A 19,077-nucleotide genomic window follows, 5' to 3' on the forward strand; every position below is an offset into this window, starting at 1 on the left:
AGAGTACAGAGAGAAGAATCAGTAAAAATGTTTTTTATGATGAGGGTTGTGAGGCCCTGGGACAGATTTCCAGAGCAGCTGTGGCTGCCCCATCCTTGGAAGTGTCCAAGGCCAGGCTGGACAGGGCTTGGAGCAGCCTGGGATAGTGGAAGGTGTCCTTGCCCATAGAACCATATGAGCTTTAAGTCCCAACCCAAACCATTTTATAATTCTATGATAAATGGCTGCATTTATTATATTTACTATAGCCTATGAGCTCCCTCTGGCTGCTCTTTACCTCTAACCTGCACAGCCAGGTGGGGAAGTTGCTGCTCGCCAGCTTACCTGAGAACATGGTGAATGTCACAGCAGGGGCCACTGGGTCATATTTGGTGAAGGCAGCAATGCTGAACCTAAAGGCAAAGCAGAGTTCTGAGTCAGGACAGCCTGAGCTGAGCACAGCACCTAGAATCCAGCACCCAGGGGGACAGAACTGCTGCCTGGATAAAGCTAGCTTTCTGTTATGGATTTAGGGAATGTGTGGAAAAGGTCTTCCCTCCCTTTTCTGCCCCTTGGACCAGTTTATTCCACTTGGGAAAGCATGAGAAATGGTTCAGAAAGCACCAATGGGAAGCAGCTCTCCTCCAAAGGGTTATCAGCAGAGAAAGGTAGAGTCTGGTCACTTACAGGACACAAAAATTAAAACCACATCATTCATGTCATCTGGTTAGCAGGGCTGACAGGGAAGAGCTGAGCCCTGTTTGACATTTCAGCTGGAAGGGTCATGTCAGGACCCAGGATATCCCCCTGTCTGTCCTGAGCAGCCCAGACCCCTGCCAGGGGGCTCAGAGACCCTGGCACAGAGCCTAAAATGCCCCTGTGGTTTTGATTATGACCCAAAGAGCAAGTTACCAACCTTAGATGAAAATCTGCAAGCCATGACAAATTCAGTAGAATGATAGTGAATTTAACACAAGGTGAAAAAGTAGATTTTGGGGTCTTTAGAATGGGAATTCAAGGGGGCAAGATGGAGGAATCTGGGCATGTCCAGCCTTTCTCCTTCTTCTTCTTCTTGGCCTCCATCTTCTGCTGTGACATTGGCACTTACAGATTGGTCTAGAGTAGAAGCTCACTGTCTAACGTAGGTGATAGGTATTGGGAAGTAATTATAAATATTGTACAGGTAGTTTTTAGTATAAAGACATAACACTGCCCTGGGGGCAGGCAGAGTGCCTGGAACTGTCCTGCTGGACGGACCTGGGCAGGGCAGGAGAAAGAATTTTACAGATAAGATACAATAAACAACCTTGAGACCGAGAAATGAAGAGCTCTGACTCTTTCTTCAAGCACCAGGCTGAGAAAAGAGACTTTCCAACTTTTCTTGGGGTCGCTGTGACCAGCGAGAGATCCCGACAGGGCCAGACGTGCCCAGACCCGTCCTTGCACACACACTGTTCCAGACTGCAATGCAAGATGTTTTCAATTACCATCTGTATGGCAGATTATCTTCTGTCAAGTGGGCAGTTTGCCTTATCTCTCTCTTTGAGTGATCACAATCACTCCTCCCTTGGCAGGGGACATCTGCTGATAACAGCTATTGAATGTCCCTGCATGGCTGATAAGAACTACAGCATCCCATTGGGAGATGGGAGCCCAGAGGGAGGAGCCAAGCATTCCTACCCAGATATAATCTGGAGATTCTGGAACACCAGCACAGCTTCTGCACTGGATTGCCCAGAGGAACAGCAGCTGCCTCTTCTTCCCCTGGATCTTCAGAGGCAGAGACTGCACCTTTCTCCAGGATCCCTGCTCCAGCAGAACCAGCCCTGACACTGCAGGAGGGCTGAGCCACAATTCCAATGGGGCTGCTGCCAACAGCCTGACCCACAGGGTGTCAGGCTGGGTTCTGACTCTGGCAGGGTTGTTCTAGTGTACTGCATTGTTTATTTTATCCTTTTATTTTCTTCCCTATTAAAGAACTGTTATTTCCTGCTGCCATATTTTTGCCTGAGAGCCCCTTAATTTAAAATTTATAGCAATTCAGAGGGGTGGGGAGGGTTTATATTCTCCATTTCAGGGGAGGCTCCTGCCTTCCTTAGCAGACTCCTGTCTTTCCAAACCAAGACACACACACAAGTGGCTGGTGCATCCTCTTCCCTGTGCAGGTCTGCCCCTCCATCCCCTCCTGGCAGCAGGCACACCAATGCCCACAGCTCCCTGACTTTCCTCCTGAGCAGTGACCTGGAAGGGCCTTTCTTGTGCCCTAAATGCAAACCAGAGCTTTTAAAGGCAGCACTGGATTTTAGCAGCCAAGGGTTTGTTGCCTGTGTGTGCGTCCCCACACCTGGCTGTCAGGGCACAGAGCTCCCCTGAAAATGAGCCTGCCGATGCCAAGGCATGAAAGATGAGGGCTTGTGGATAAATAACTCACTGAAAGACAGGAAACAAGAACAGAAATTCTGAGTGGGAATGAGTTGTCAGCTTTTCACCACCCTAATAATCATTAATCCAGCAGCACAGTCTACTGTGGATATTTAGGTCGGATATTTAGGCTGAGTGTTCCATGTACTGAGGATATTTAGGCTGGATATTTAAGATATTTAGGTCAGATATTTAGGATATTTAGGTCAATGCTGTTTGTGCTGAGAACATTTATGTTTTTAGGGCAGCCAAACTGAAAGAAGGCAGTGGTGTAAAAGTAAGAAAGCTGTGGTGTCAAAGTACCTTCTAGTCCTGAATAACTGGACAGTTCAGTACATGTTGGTGACTCATGGGATGGAATCATGACAGGTGGATTAATGACAGGGCCTGGTGTCCCTAAAAAGCTGCTCCCCTGAGGGAGGTCCCTGCTGGATGGACACAGGTTGAGAGTGCACTGTCATCATTCTCCTGCCAGGCAGGATCCCACAGCACACAGAACTGCTCTCTGCTCTCCATGACCCCACTCTGCCTGGAATTTCCCAGGCAATGGCTCTCTGGAAACTCCCTTTTTTTCCTCCGTTAGGAAAAACAGCCATTTCCCACCCCCTGGGTGTTATCACCAATCTGAGCCAGTGCTGCCCTAACCAGCAGCTGAAGAGACCCTTTAAGGCACACGTGTACAATATAAAATATTATATTTAATAAATATAATATTAAATAAATATTATTAAATGTTATATGAAATAAATATTATATAAATATTAAATATATTTATATTAAAGAAGGAAGGAAGGAAGTGGCGGAAGGAAGGAAGTGGCGGAAGGAAGGAAGTGGCGGAAGGAAGGAAGGAAGTGGCGGAAGGAAGGAAGGAAGTGGCGGAAGGAAGGAAGTGGCGGAAGGAAGGAAGTGGCGGAAGGAAGGAAGGAAGGAAGGAAGGAAGGAAGGAAGGAAGGAAGGAAGGAAGGAAGGAAGGAAGGAAGGAAGGAAGGAAGGAAGGAAGGAAGGAAGGAAGGAAGGAAGTGGCGGAAGGAAGTGGCGGAAGGAAGGAAGGAAGTGGCGGAAGGAAGGAAGGAAGTGGCGGAAGGAAGGAAGTGGCGGAAGGAAGGAAGTGGCGGAAGGAAGGAAGTGGCGGAAGGAAGGAAGGAAGGAAGGAAGGAAGGAAGGAAGGAAGGAAGGAAGGAAGGAAGGAAGGAAGGCAGGCACTCTCCCATGGACTCTCATTCTCTTTTCCTAATGCTCTCAATGGTTTTATCATCATCAACCAAACTTGCTGCCAGTTTCTTTAAAGTGAAATGGGACAACATTCCAGACTGGGGGATCACAGAAATGCCTGTGGATGTGGTCCCCATTTGATGAAACTGTGAGTTGCTAAATTAACATACCTGACTAAAGATACCATTCTTTGTTAGCAGTGGAAAACCTGGTTTTCCATCAGCAGTTTTAAAGGTACCCTACAAGAAAATATGTAGGATCCTATTCACTGTCAAATAAGACTCTGAACTCATGACTGTTGGATCCATGTGTGTGTCTCATGGGGAACTCAGACCTCAGCCTGAGTGTTTGCTAACCCCAACTCTGGACCTCACACTGAGTAGGCACCACTGGAACTGTTTCCAAATCAGTTTCATTTTTGCACTGTCTGCACATGGTTATGAGTCACAAATTAAGGTCCTACAAATTACAGCATCTGGTTTAGTTCCTATTCTGAGGCTGGACATCTGCTCAGCTCCTGAGACAACACACACAGCCCTTGGCAGCCTCAGCTTTCCCTCTCCCTGCCAACTACACTGCCTAATATTCCCTGCATGCCAACCCTGCCTTCCTCAAATGCTGCTGGGTGGAAAACCCTTGGGGATTTGGGGGTGTGAGGCTGAGGTGACATCCAGGGAGCTGCTGGCATTCCTGCAGGGACACATGCAGTCCTTTTTCTCCTCCAGCCCCTTCCCCTCAGGAGGGATGCTGACATCTCTCACCTGTACTGCTCGTTGGCTTTCAGCTTCCCATTGCAGGTGGCCCTGGAGTGGCCACACTCCTCTGTCCCCACAGGCACCCTCCAGGTGTTGGGGGAGCTCCTCTGATGAAAGGGGTTGGGAAGGAGCACTGCCAGGTAGGAGTCCTCTGTGCCATAGTAGTGATCGTACCACGTGCTGGACATGATCTCCTGCGTGGGCCTCAGCACTGCAGGGGAATGTGCAAGGTGACAGTGACCAAAGGGACATCCAGGGCTCCTGCTGCCCTCCAGGGAGCCAGCACAGCCTGGACCTGCAGGGACACTTACGGGAGTCGTTGGTGGTGGCAATGACACCGTAGTACTCGATCTGGCCGTTCTCCTCGCTGAACAGCTCAGGGGAGATGATCACTGTGGAGCTGGCCTCCACTGGGAACACCTCTGCACGCAGGGGAGGGGGCAGAGCTGCAAGAACAACCAGCAGGCACAGAGAGTCAGGGTGTCCCTGCTCCCAGATCCCTCTGCTCAGCCTGGGATGGTCCCAGCACACAGCCAGAGCCCCAACCCACTGCAGCCCCAAGCACTGCAAAGCCATGGGGCTCCCAGGCACCCCAAAGAGCCCCAGCTCTGACCAGCAACACAGGTGTCTCCTCCTGGGGTGTTTCCCTGTAGAAGGATGTCACGGACATCTTTTATGGAAAATCCTTTCCTTAAGATTTTTCCCTCCTGAGAAGCTGAGAAGCCTCAGGAACAAAATGTAAGCAATGGTTATCTGCTGCTGTGGAATGCAACAGGTGCATCTATGATTGGTCTCATGTGGTTGTTTCTGATTAATGGCCAATCACAGTCAGCTGGCTTGGACTCTCTGTCTGAGCCACAAACCTTTGTTATCATTCTTTCTTTTTCTATTCTTAGGAAGAGATGGGAATCAGCCCTGGTTTGTCATGTGCACATTGTGAGGTGCCAAGGGGTCTGCCAAGACAAGGAGGGGAGAATGAAATCTGCCTGTACATTCTCTTTCTATTCTTCTTTCTATTAATCCTTCTGATGAAATCCTTTCTTCTATTCTTTTAGTATAGTTTTAATGTAATATATATCATAAAATAATACATCAGCCTTCTGAAGCATGAAGTCAGATCCTCGTCTGTTCCCTCATCCTCAGACCTCTGTGAATACTGTCACAGAAAGAAGGGACTCACGCTCCACTGCTGTGCTGCAGAGCAGAGCCACAGCCTGGCTCCTCAGGGTGTTCATGCCCACGGTGCTCACAAGGATTTGGTAGGAGGAGTTTGGCTCCAGCCCCTCCAGACTGGCCTCGCTCGAAGGGATGATCAGGGTGAGCCTGGAGGTGGGGGGTCCTTCAGAAAGTCTCTCTGCCACCATCTCATAAGCCTCCACGTCTCCAGGAGAGCTCGTCCAGTTCAAGTAAAGGCTCCTTGACTCTGGTAGGCACTGCACATCCTTCACTGGATCTGGCTCTGCAAAGGAGACAGGGACTGGACTCAGTGGATCAGAGAAATCCCAACCTGTGCCCTGCCAGCAGCTGCTCCCCAGGCCAGTGAGATGAGCAGAGCTGGACACCTGCAGTCTGGGATCCTGCTGTGCCATGGGCCACAGGACAGTGGGAATGAGCTCACATCTGACAGGAGACATTGGCAGTGGAGATCTGCAAAGCCTGCTCTGCTCCACAGGGAGCCAGGAGATCTCTGTGGTGGAGCTAGCTCAGGGAGCCAATGGCCACCAGAGGGTCACTTTGCTGGCTTTCCCCATCTTCCACCACAACACCTCCCATGCCTCTGTTGACACTCCAGACTTGAGGCCCCCCAGGTGTTTCCCCCTCTCCCATCCTGCCCCCTCCCTCCCTCCCTCCCTCCCCATGGCAGTGTGTACCCACCCACGGGCACTGCCAAGGGCTTGGTGCTGCTCCAGTAGGGCCCAGCCACGCAGCTCAAGGACACAGAGTAGTTCCTGCCTGGGATCAGCCCCTGCAGGAGGTGCTGGCCTTGTCCCCTGGCCAGGGAGTGCCTCCAGGGCAGGGAGCTGTTCCGGGGGTCCCGCAGCCACAGCTGGCACTCGTCCTGCTGGCCAGGGACACTGCCCCAGGAGATGAGCATGGAGCTGTTCCCTTCAGCCACTGCCGAGAGATTCTGGGGAACTGAGGGGGCTGCAACAAAAACCACATCAGGAGCAGTTACTGCTATGCATGTGCTCTCTTCTGTTCTACAGAGACACAAGGAGGACTTGGGTGACACAATGAGACTCCACATGTTCAGAGATAACATTGCCACAAATGACCTTTAAATGGCAGCTGAAGGACACACAGAGTGAGGAGTGTGAGGAGATGGATTCTTCTTCCTGCTAATTAGCAAGTTTCATTAGAAACCTGCCCAAAGGGCTCTGCACATGACTCCCTGCACCCTGCCAGGGGACGGCTGAGCGTGGGAGCAGGCACTGCTGGATTCCCCAAGCAAAGTATGGGGACTGTGGGGACGAGCACATGAAAAGGCTTATTGTGCTTATCTGCATTTCCACATTCCATAAAAAGAAAAAAAAGCCCATCCTCCCCTTATACCCCATGCCAGCAATTCTCTGAGTGCCTGGAAAAAATGCAGCAGGAATGGTGGGGTGTGCCCCCCAGCTGTGAGGCCTCATGGCCCCCAGGCTGTGGGTGTGTGGGTGTCATCTACCAGAGCAGCACTGCTGTGCTCTTGTTCAGTGCCTGGAGGAGCCAGTGGAGCCATGAGCCATGGGCTGCCTCCTGGAATAGCACTGGTGGCTGCCAGGCCCTGCCCCAGGCAGCAGGATTGCCCTGCCCCACTCTCCTGCCCACCAAGGCTTGCCCAGCCCATGATCCCATTGGTACCTCCCACCCCACCTCATCCCATCCCTAGAAATATCCAAGGTCAGCTCAGACAGAGCTCTGAGCAACCTGATCTAGCTGAAGATGTCCCTGCCACTAGCAGGGGGGTGTTGGACTAGATGGCCTTTAAAAGGTCCCTTCCATTTCCACCCCAAACCATTCTCTGATCCCGCAGCTCCCAGGCTGAGTCTCTGCCCCTTCCCACTGTGAGCCCACCCAGCTGGGAAGGCTGAGCCTCGAGCAGGATGCAGAATGTCCAGCTCTGACACTTACTTGTCCAGTCACTGATGTTCCCTGCCGAGGCTGCGTAGGGCCCTGCCACAGACACCACCTCCAGCAGGTATTTGTGTCCTGGAGCCAGGCCAGAGAAGGTGAATTTGCTGGTGCCTTTCCCAACAGAGACATTGGCTGCCACAGTGCCTGAGCCTGAATGGTAGAGGAGGAGCCTGTAACCCTCCTGTCCCTGGGGCTCAGTTCTCCAGGACGCACTCAGCCTGTTGGGGTAGCCCTGGTTGGTCATGTACACATTGCGGGGTGCCACGGGGTCTGCAAGACAGGATGGGAAAAACGTCAGCCAAGGGACTGGACACTGCCTGGGGCTCCTGGCAGTGCCATCAGAAGGGATGCACCAAGCTTATTTCTCTAAGAAAATAACTGTGCATTTTACAGTTTAGATAAATTACTTCTAACAAGATTTAGGATGCACCACACTTACTTCTCTAAGAAAATTAACTATGTATTTTACAGTTTACATAAATTACTTTTAACAAGATTTAGGATAATTTATGTTAAACAGCACTTAAACTTAGAAGGAGTAAACTTTAACCACAAAGAATAATAAACTTAATTTTAATAGAATATTAAAGTGATAAAATGTAACTCAAGAGTACTTAAATATAGTGAAACTTGACTTAATCTTATTAACATTCAACTTACTGAATGGTTATTTTTTATCAACTTATTGAAAGGTTATTATTTATAAATGTTTAACTTATTTTTATATTATTAACACAAAAGGTATCAAAATTTAGATACAATAAATAAAATATATATATATTAAAAGATCTCTATATTAAACAGCACTTAAACTTAGAATGAATAAACTTTAATAACAAAGAATAATAACCTTAATTTTAATAGAATATTAAGGTGATAAAATGTAACTCAAGAGTACCTAAACTTAAATATAGTGAAAGTTAATCTTATTAACATTCAACTTATTAAAGGTTATTATTGATAAATGTTTTAACTTATTTTTATATTATCAACCCAAAAGGTATTAAAATCTAGATAAAATAAATAATATATATATATTAGAAGATCTTGATATTAAACAGCACTTAAACTTACAATGAGTAAGCTTTAACCAGCTTTAAGCACAGTAAAGTGATAAAATGTAACTCAAGAGTACTTAAATATAGTGAAACTTAATCTTATTAACATTCAACTTATTAAAATGTTTTTACATTATTAACACAAAAGGTATTAAAATCTAGATAAAATAAATAAAATACATATATTAGAAGATCTTTTAGATTGACAGCACCCTTAGCCTCCACTGTGTGGCTCCACCCACCAGCCCAGAGGCAGCTGAAGGCTTCTGCAAAGTTCTCTGTGCTTGTCAGAGCAGGGACAGCCCTGTCCCCTGGGAGGGGTGAGGAGGGAACACAAAGGCAGCCTGGGGACAGGGGAAGGTGAACTCCCCACTGCTGCTCCCTCCTGCCTGGCTCTGCCCTGAGCACGGCTCTGGAGCTCCAGCTGTGGTGGAGCTCATCACAGAATCACAGAATCACAGAATAATGGGGTTGGAAGAGACCTCTAAGATCACTGAGTCCAACCTATGCCCCAACACCTCAACCAGACTATAGCACCAAGTGCCATGTCCAATCTTTTTTAAACACATCCAGAGACGGTGACTGCACCACCTCCCTGAGAAGAGCATTCCAGAGCTTTATTATTCTTTTAGTGAAAAATTTTTTCCTAATATCCAGCCTATACTTCCCTGATGTAGCTTGAGACCGTGTCCTCTGGTTCTGTCAGAGACCGACCCCACTTGTCTAAAACCCCCCTTCAGGGAGGTGTAGAGATAAGGTCACCTCTAAGCCCCCTCTTCTCCAGGCTAAACAGCCCCAGCTCCTTCAAACGTTCCTCACAGGATTTGTGTTCCCAGCCCCTCTCCAGCCCTGTTGCCTCCTCTGGATGTGCTCGAGCATCTCAATGTCCTTCCCAAGCTGAGGGCCCAGAACTGGACACAGCACTCAAGGTGCAGCCTCAGCAGTGCCCAGTACAGCGGCAGAATGACTCCCTGCTCCTGCTGGCCACACCATTCCTGATCCAGGCCAGGAGCCATTGGCCTTCTTGGCCACCAGGGCACTCTGCTGGCTCATATTCAACCAGCTGTCGACCAGGTCCCTCTCCTCCTGAACAGTATCCAGCCACATTGGCCCCAGCTTGTAACATTGTAAGGGATTTTTGTGGCCAAAATGTAGAACTCAGCACTTAAACTTATTAAACTTCATCATGTTGAACTCTGCCCATCCATCCAACCGATCTAAATCTCTCTGCAGAGCCCTCCTTCCTTCCATTAGATCAACACAAGCTCCCAGCTTAGTGTGGTCTGCAAATTTACTAATTAAGGACTCGATGCCCTCATCCATGTCATCTATAAAAATATTAAATAGAACTGGCTCCAGCACAGACCCCTGAGGGACACCACTGGTGCCTGGCCCCATGTGGACGCAGCACCTTCACCATCACTCTCTGTGCCAGCCATGCAGAGATGATGAGAGTGGGCAGAGCCCTGCTCACTGCCATTGCCTGGGCTCTGCTGTGAAGGTCAGCAGGGCCATGGCCTGGGCCATGAGCCTTCCTGATTGCCCAGCAAGGCACACATCTGCTGGAACCCTGGATGCTGAGAATTTCAGACTTTCTGTGCTAAAAGGCACAGACCCACAAGAGAACACTGCATTTAACCTGAGGCTGTGGAGAAGCTTCCAAAACTGATTAATAGCACTGGAATTACAGGTGTGTAGTTAGAAGTGTGTAACATCATAGGGTGGAAAACTTAAGAGTTTGGGTTTAGAATATAGAAATAAATATGAAGCAACATGGAGGTTTTAGGGCAGAGACAGGTTGTTCTTCTTTACCTTCTTCTTCCTTCTTCTCCATGGGTTTGGATGGTATTTTGTGACTGGACAGAAAAGTCCAGTGCGGGCTTCGAGGGATCAGTTATTGGGTTAAAAGGAAAATAATTTAGGTGTCATTTCTTAATTGGATAGTTTAGCCTTCAAATACCTTGTAACAAGAGATAGTTAGCCATTTTGGGCCTTGCTAATGAAAGACTGCAGAATTCAGTTTTGAGGCTGTAACACTGAGAAGAAACAATAAACACCTGAGTCTGAACATGAACTGTCATCTCAAGTGCCTTCAATCCTGAAAGAGGCAGAAAAAACAAGCAGAGAACCCACACACACCCCCTCAGAATAGGTACTCACACGTCCAGTTGCTGACATTCCCTGCAGGTGCCCTGAAGGAGCCAGCCACCGATGCCACCTCCAGCAGGTATTTGCTGCCTGGTGCCAGCCCCGTGAAGGTGAAGTTGTGGCTGTCCCTGCCCAGCGAGGCTGTGGCTGCCACAGTGCCCAGGGCTGCCCGGTACAGGGTCAGGCTGTATCCATCCCTGCCCCCAGCTGGGGCCCCCCAGGCCACGCTCAGCCTGTCGGGGTGCCCCGGGCTCAGCAGGCGCACGGCGGCCGGGGGCAGCGGGGCTGGGGAGGAAACACAGGTCAGTGCCACAGCTGGGCACAGGGACAGACTCCATGGGGAGGAAACACAGGTCAGTGCCACAGCTGGGCACAGGGACAGGCTCCTTGGGGAGGAAACACAGGGCACTGCCACAGCTGGGCACAGGGACAGGCTCCATGGGGAGGAACAGAGGGCACTGCCAGCAGTCACAGCTGGGCTCAGCACAAGGACATGCTCCATGTCTGTGCCATAAAGTCCCCCTGCCCCAGAGCAGGCTCTGCCCCCAGCAAGGCAGTGCTATCCAGACAGCTCAGTGCCTCTTGGAGACAGAGTGCCTGGATACCCAGGCTGCTCGTAGCCACTGCTGCCTTAAGCAAGCTCAGGATTTCAGCTCTTTAGTGATTATCAGCTCTCTTAGAATTTCCAGCTGTTGCTTGCTAAGGCGCCGGTGGGCTCGGGGGAGAAGCAGCGAGAGAGAGGAGAAGGAGAGGTCCTGGTGGTTGCACAGCAATGGTTTTATTGAGGGGTCTGTGAAGGGTTCCAGCAGTGGCTCTTCTTCTGCTGAATGCCATAAAACAGCCCCTTTTTGTAGGGTACAGAGGGATCCAAACTTGTCCAATAGTAGGGGTTAGGGGAAAGTGACCTATGGGGTTACAGAGATAAGCTGGGGTCCGAGGGGCAGAAGACAGGAGCTCATTTTGCTGTCTCATCATGACTGAGCAATTCCTACTGTTAAGTCTCAGCCCTCCAAGGGTTCTTAGACAATTCTGTGGGGTCTGCTACAGTGCCAGGCCTGTGCTGCAGGAGCTGGGGAGCCACCACACCTTGTGTTAGGGACAGGACACCCAGCAGCAGGACACAGAGATCTGATGGTCGTAGTGCAGCAGGACAGGTGCTCCCCGAGGGAGGATCCCCTCTGACAAACACCTCCTCATCCTCACTTCTCTCTTTTCTACTCTCTCTCACCTCACCTTTAATGATGTTCACTCTTACTGGTCCGTCACATGCCAAGCCCTCCTCATCTAGGTCATGCTCATTCCCACAGCCCAGTGGGAGCACCTGCACCCTGCCATGAGCACAGGGGTGTGCCCACACCCAGCTGCTGGGCAGGTACAGCCCTGGCACAGCCCCTGTTCTCTGACCACCCCTAGCACCTTTCTGGGTGGGCAGAAGTGTTGGATTAGCCTATCTCCAGAGCAGAGACCTGTTCTCCTGGGAGGACTCTGGAGTGGTTTTTTGTACACTGATTCATTTCATAAACCTTTATGGTGGTTTCTACCTGTGGGAAAGGACTCCGTGACCCTCCTGTACACAGGTACAGTACAGGTGCCCTGTACACATCTGTGCTCCTGTGCACAGGGAGATGGGTCAGCACAGGTAGGCAATGCCCCAGCACAGGCAGGGAATGTCCCAGCACAGGCAGGGAATGTTCCAGCACAGGCAGGGCATGTCTCAGCACAGGCACATCTGGGCAGCCCTATTTTGTAGTAGGCCCAGAGCCTGCAATGCCCCCATGGCGTTCAGCAGCCCAAGTTGGAAATGCCCAGTGATGATGACTGGACCTTAGAAGCCCCTTTTTCTGCCTTTGGACCCTTGCTTATATCTCTGTAAGACTATAGGTCACTTTCCTTTAACCCTTACTATTGGACAATTTCCAAAACCCCTGTATCCTATAAAAACCCCTACTTTTGCCCAGTTTGGCAGAAGAGCTGTCCCTGGGAACCTTCACAGAAGATTCAAAAAAGACACCCCTGCGGAACCTCACACAGCCTTCTCCTCTCTCTCCCTGCTTCTGCCTAAGGCACCCAGCCAGCAAAGAGCTGAAATCACAAATGAGCTGCTAATCACTAGAGCTGATATCACCTAAGCTTGCTAAGGGGGTCTGGGAGCTGCTTGGGAGCTGGGACAGGCTGTGCTGAACAGAGCTGGGCTATCCAGACCCCACTGGGAACTGGGACAGGCTGTGCTGAACAGAGCTGGGCTATCCAGACCCCATTGGGAACTGGGACAGGCTGTGCTGAACAGAGCTGGGCTATCCAGACCCTATTGCAGCCCCCCTGGGGATACCCCAAAACCCAGCAGAGGCTGCATTACTGTTTCATCAGCATGGCCCTATGCAAGCCTACAGCTGGACATGCCAGTGCCATGCAGCCAGCAGTGTGCCCCTGCACTAACTGCTGAGTGTTGCACAGGTGTGTGCACATCTCCAAAGCCACCAGGTCCCCATGAACCCCCCAACCCTCCCCAGGACAGCCCAGTGTGTGACATTTCCCACCCCTCTGCAGAGGACACTGCTTCAGGTACTTACATGTCCAGGCACTGATTTTGGGTGCTGCTGCCTGGTACTGTCCTGCTGTGGCAGTGACCTCCAACGAGTACTGGTGTCCTGGTGCCAGCCCCGTGAAGGTGAAGTTGTGGCTGTCCCTGCCCAGCGAGGCTGTGGCTGCCACAGTGCCCAGGGCTGCCCGGTACAGGGTCAGGCTGTATCCATCCCTGCCCCCAGCTGGGGCCCCCCAGGCCACGCTCAGCCTGTCGGGGTGCCCCGGGCTCAGCAGGCGCACGGCGGCCGGGGGCAGCGGGGCTGGGGAGGAAACACAGGTCAGTGCCACAGCTGGGCACAGGGACAGACTCCATGGGGAGGAAACACAGGTCAGTGCCACAGCTGGGCACAGGGACAGGCTCCTTGGGGAGGAAACACAGGGCACTGCCACAGCTGGGCACAGGGACAGGCTCCATGGGGAGCAAACACAGGTCAGTGTCACAGCCACAGCTGGGCTCAGAACAAGGTGTGGTTTGTACCTGTGGGAAAGGACTCAGTGAGCCTTCTGTACACAGGTACAGTACAGGTACCCTGTACAGATGTGTGCTTCTGTACATAGGGAGATGGGTCAGGGAATGTCCCAGCACAGGCAGGGAATGCCCCAGCACAGGCACATCTGGGCAGCCCTGTCTGTGCCAGGCCTGTGCTGCAGGAGCTGCAGCAGCACTGGAGCTGGGGAGGAAACACAGGGCACTGCCAGCAGCTGGGCTGGGCACAAGGACATGCTCCATGGGGAGGAAACACAGGTCAGTGCCAGTGGCTGAGCACAGGGACAGGCTCCATGGGGAGGAATCACAGGGCACTGCCACAGCCACTGCTGGGCACAGGGACATGCTCCAGGTCTGTGCCAGGCCTGTGCTGCAGGAGCTGGGGCAGTGGGGCTGGAGAGGAAGCACAGGGCACTGCCAGCAGCCACAGCTGGGCTCAGCCAGCACAGGGACATGCTCCATGTATGTGCCAGGTCTGTGCTGCAGGAGCTGGGGCAGCAGTGGGGCTGGGGAGGAAACACAGGACACTGCCAGCAGCTGGGCTGGACACAAGGACATGCTCCATGGGGAGGAAGCACAGGTCAGTGCCACAGCCACAGCTGGGCTCAGCACAAAGAGATGCCCCCATCTGTGCTGCAGGAGCTGGGCAGCAGCAGGGTGCCACAGGCTGGCTGGGGCTCTGTGGCAGCTGTTTCCTGCCTGGCTGCTGGCTGACACTGTGGGTGGCTCTCAGGGACAGGGTGTGGCACAGGGTCAGGCACAGACTCCTCATGCTGCATGCAGCAGAGAACAAGCACTGGGTACGTGCATGGGTGGCAGAGGTAAGCAGGACAGCTGCACCAGTATGGTGCCTGGCTGAAATGGGAAAGGAACAGAAGAACACAGCAAGGAGAGCATCACACTCACATGTGCAGTGGGTGAGGTTGGGGGTGCTGGCGTGGAAGGGCCCAGCTGTGGCCCTCACTGCCACGCTGTACCGGGTGCCAGGGCTCAGTTTCCTCAGGATGTGGCTCCTGGCATGACCACCCAGCAGTGTGTGCCCCACAGGAGTGCCAGATGCTGTCTCATGGGCATCCACCACGAAGCCTTCTGCCCCTCGGCCCAGCACTGCCCAGGTCACCACCAGGGCTGAGGCTGAGGGGCTGCTCAGGGTGAGGTTCACAGGGGCCAGGGGATCTGCAAAGCAACAGGGAGACAGACAGTGAGCCCTCCTGCTCAGTGCTGAGAGCTGTGCCCAGGGCTCCTCCAGGCAGGCTGGACCAGAGCTCCTCTGGAGAGAAGCCTGGGCACAAAGGGCCAGACAGGGCACATGGTTTTGGGAGTATCGTCCCTGGGGTGGGCTGCTGGATGGGGAGATAACCAGAGCCTCTGGGGTGGACTGGGGACTGGCTCTGTGTCCAGGATGGAGTGAGGACAGTGAGCAGAAGGGTGGGACCATCACACAGAAGCTTTGGACACAGCTTGGGATGGGGAAGGTGGCAGTGGTGCTCTGGAAAGATCAGGTAGAGGCTCACAGTGGGGTGCCCAACCCAGGCAGTCAGACTCACATGTCCATTGGGTGACGTTGATGGAAGAGGCTTCTAAGGAGCCTTTCACAGCAGTGACCTGCACAGCAAACTTGCTGCCTGCTTCCAGCTGAGTCCAGCTGGTGTTCAGGGCATCTGGACTCAAGGTCTGGACCTGAATCCTGCTCTGGGTGCTGAGGCTGTACAGGGTAACATGGTAGTGGTCCCTCCTGCCTGGGGGCTCATTCCAGGATGTGTAAAGCTCTGAGGAGCTGCCTGGGTTGGTAAGGCTCAGGTTTGTAGGTGCAGCTGGAACTGTGAGGAAAAACAAGACACACGAGTCAGAGAGGAAAAAATACACTTCTGAACATGCAGCCATCTTCATACACGGAGACTGTGAGAGGCAGGAAATGACCACAGGCCAGCTTCACCAGAAACCAGGCCAGGGTGGCCTCCTTCTCCTCCTCCTCCTCCTCTTCCTCCTCCTTCTCCTTCTCCTTCTCCTTCTCCTTCTCCTTCTCCTTCTCCTTCTCCTTCTCCTTCTCCTTCTCCTTCTCCTTCTCCTTCTCCTTCTCCTTCTCCTTCTCCTTCTCCTCCTCCTCTCTCCTCTCTCCTCTCCCCTCCTCTCCCCAGGTGCCAACACTGATGCCACCACCCATGGGTGCCAGCTGCTGACCTGTGCAGCCGGTGGTGTTCTCGGGGAGAGAGCGGTAGGGCCCAGCCACTGCCCACATCCTCACAAGGTAGCATGTCCCTGCTTCCAGCTGTGCCACAGTGACATTGGTGCTGTCCTTCCCTGCTTCCAGGTTCCTTGGCCGTGCAGAGGAGCCCTCCTGGAGCAGGCTGAGCAGGTATCCATCCCTGTGGCCAGCAGCAGCCTCCCAGTGCACAGCCAGAGCCTGGGCTGTGCTGGCAGGGCTGGCAGACAGGGCACGAGGAGCCAGGGGGACTGTGGGAGAGAAACAGCGTCACTGGGGCACACCTGGGCTGGGCAGCACTGATCTAGTGAGGGATGGAGCTGGCAGCTGGAGGGCTGGGGCATGCACACAGTGGGTGGAGCAGGGAGCTGTGCTGTACCGGTGTAGCCGATGGCAGTCTGAGAGGAGATGCGGTGAGGCCCGGCCTGGGAAATGATCTCCACGCGGTACCTGGAGCCTGGCACCAGCCCCTGCAGGGCCAGCTGGGTCACTCCACGGGGCACTGACACATTCCTGATGATGGACAGTGACTCGGCCACTGAGAGCTGCACCAAGTGATCTCTGCCACCTCCGGACTCCACCCAGCTCACGCGCAGCTCCTGGGGCTCCCGGCCAGGCTGCACACTCACGTTGGCCAGGGACAGGGGATCTGCAGGGAACAGAGCATGGGCACCCATGAGGTGGTGAAGGTGTCACAGACATCTTTTCATTAAAATCCTTTCGTTAGGATTTTTCCTGCTGAAGCTGAGAATTTTCAGCAACAAAGTGTAAACAATGGTTATCTGCTGCTGTGGAATGTAACAGGTGGATCTGTGATTGGTCTCCTGTGGATGTTTGGATTTACTGACCACTCACAGCAGAGCTGTTCTCGCTTTCTGCCGGGACACAGATCTTTGTTATTCATTCTTTTCTATTCTTAGCTTAGCTAGCTTCTGAGAACTTTCCTTCTATTTCTTTTTAGTATAGTCATAATGTAATATATATAATAAAATAATAAATCAAGCCTTCTGAACATGAGGTCAACATTCTCGCCTCTCTCTTCATCCTGCAACCCTTGTGACCACTGTGACAGTGAAGGAGCCAGGGCACAGCCTGCATCTCGGCACAGGGCCGAAGGAGAAGTGGGGACACCTGACCACTGCATTCCCTGTTCTCCTGGGGACATGCAAGCTGCCTGTGCATGTCCCCAGGGTGCTGCTTGCAGGCAGGTGCTGAGACCACCCAGCTCCCAGTGGGCTGCTCTGCTCCACAGACAGGGAGCAGCAAGCCCATACAGGTCTCTGTGCTTCCTCTCTCACATCCCTCTCCCACCAGCCCCTGGCTGGCCTTCAGATCACCAGAAGGTTCAACTTGACTGGGGAAAAGGATCTTTTGGGGCTCAGCACACAGCACCTAACCTATGACACATGCTCTGTCTTCCGGGACAGGGAGCATGCAGGTGTCACTGGAGCCCTCCCTCCACCCAGACAAGTTTGTGTCACTGCCAGTCTTACAGGCAGTGCCAGGATGTCCCATCCCTACAAGAGACTGGGAACACTTCTGACTCACATGTCCACTCAGTGGCAAAGTGTGACGAGGATCTGTATGGGCCAGCGAGGACAGTCACCTTCAGGAAGTACTGAGTGCCAGGGGACAGCCCCAGGAATGTGAAGTTGTGGGTGTTTGGCCCCACTGAGGTGTTTCTCTGTGCTGCATGGCTCTTGCTGTACAGCTGGAGGTGGAACTGGTCCACATCCCCAGCAGCCTTGTCCCAGAAGGCAGAGAGCCCCATTGGGCGCCGGGTGTTGGTCAGAGTCACTCCAGATGGAGCCAGGGGGTCTGAGAGAGAGGAGAGAGACAGGCAGTGAGGGGAGACAGCCAGGCAGTGAGGGGAGGCTGTGCTGGGCACCCTGCCCTGTCTGTGCCTGCTGGAGTTAGGTCAGGAGTCAGCACAGCAAACCCAGAGCAGACACGGGAGCGGGTCCCCACCTTCCCCTGGGTGACATTTGGGAATGTTTTCTGTTCCTCCTGCACTGCAGACCCTTTTACTTCCAACATGGCTCCAGCTGACTCCCCATTCTATCTGTCTGCACCCCTGTCTCTGGTCCCCACCTCCCCACACATGGGCCACTCTGACTCTGAGCAGTTGTGACCTGCAGCAGGGTGAGGTAGCACTGTCACACTCACATGTCCAGTCAGTGGCTGATCTCACAGGGGATCTGTAAGGCCCAGCCACAGCAGCCATCTCCAGCGTGTACTGCCGCCCAGGGACCAGGTTCTCCAAGGTGACATTGGTCCAGTCACTCCCCACAGTCACATTCCTGACCTGCTCTTGGGATTTGGTTTCCCAGAGGGTGCCTGTGTAGCCAGTGCTGCCAGAGGAAGCTGCTCTCCAGGAGGCTTGCAGAGAGGTGCTGTGGCCCCCATTGCTGAGGGTCAGCTGCTCTGGGGCCAAAGGGTCTGGGAAAGGAAAGGTCTGGAATCACCTGGCAGAAATGCAGCTCCAAATGTGCTGGGGCAGGAATCCCTTCCCTGGGAAAACCTCATCCAGGTGCCTGGACCACCCCTGCTGACACCCACACACCAGCCTGGCAGGGACTGGGACAGCACAGCTCAAACTGGCAGAGAAAAAATTCTTCTGGTGCTGGAGAGGGTGGTGCGTGGTGGAGGGGGTGAAGGCAAGGACAGCCTGAGCAGTGACTGAGGAGAAGGGCACTGGGCTCAGCTGCCCCTTGTGCCTGGTGATTGGGAAGCAGCAGGGTCACACACATCAGCAGCACCTCTGCCTCCTGCTGAGCCTTTTGCCCAGTTATTGGATTAAGGTGTACAAGATGTGTGCTGTCAGTGCCCTGAGGTGTGACATCAGGGGAAGGGATTCCTCTATATTTCCTAGTATTAAAAACTAAACAATCAATCCACATCATTCCACAATCACCCCAAAACAGATAGAGAACTAATCCTAAAACCAGAGAAGGAAGGGGTTTCCTTTTCTCCCCTCCCCCCCGCCCCCCAAAAACACCCAAACAAAAATATAAATCATGATCACAAATCATCAATTAATCATCCACTAAACTTCAACATTCTTGTAGCTTATAAAAAAAGCGCAACCCTGAAGATGTCAAGGTGGCAGCCACA

The 19,077-nt window shown here is 52.6% G+C and overlaps 1 protein-coding gene across 2 annotated transcripts in view; it reads right to left on the minus strand.

Annotated features, from left to right (window-relative positions):
• LOC102072202 (receptor-type tyrosine-protein phosphatase V) overlaps nt 1-19,077 on the minus strand; it is a 49,965-nt gene that overhangs the window by 21,129 nt on the left and 9,759 nt on the right. For both annotated transcript variants that reach the window (XR_012577097.1, XM_074527995.1), the window contains exons 8-21: nt 18,130-18,402; nt 17,512-17,781; nt 16,343-16,612; nt 15,942-16,214; nt 15,308-15,580; nt 14,667-14,936; nt 13,261-13,533; nt 10,703-10,975; nt 7,482-7,754; nt 6,243-6,512; nt 5,548-5,826; nt 4,679-4,813; nt 4,374-4,578; nt 325-392 (exon numbers count right to left, since the gene is read on the minus strand). Coding sequence is in view for 1 of the 2 variants with exons in the window: in XM_074527995.1 (XP_074384096.1) it covers nt 325-392; nt 4,374-4,578; nt 4,679-4,813; nt 5,548-5,826; nt 6,243-6,512; nt 7,482-7,754; nt 10,703-10,975; nt 13,261-13,533; nt 14,667-14,936; nt 15,308-15,580; nt 15,942-16,214; nt 16,343-16,612; nt 17,512-17,781; nt 18,130-18,402 (3,405 nt within the window). In the remaining variant the exon portion in view is untranslated. The remainder of the gene's footprint in view (nt 1-324; nt 393-4,373; nt 4,579-4,678; nt 4,814-5,547; nt 5,827-6,242; nt 6,513-7,481; nt 7,755-10,702; nt 10,976-13,260; nt 13,534-14,666; nt 14,937-15,307; nt 15,581-15,941; nt 16,215-16,342; nt 16,613-17,511; nt 17,782-18,129; nt 18,403-19,077) is intronic.

This window comes from Zonotrichia albicollis, chromosome 28 (genome assembly GCF_047830755.1).
Source record: "Zonotrichia albicollis isolate bZonAlb1 chromosome 28, bZonAlb1.hap1, whole genome shotgun sequence".
In the NCBI taxonomy this organism is placed as follows: Eukaryota; Metazoa; Chordata; class Aves; order Passeriformes; family Passerellidae; genus Zonotrichia; species Zonotrichia albicollis.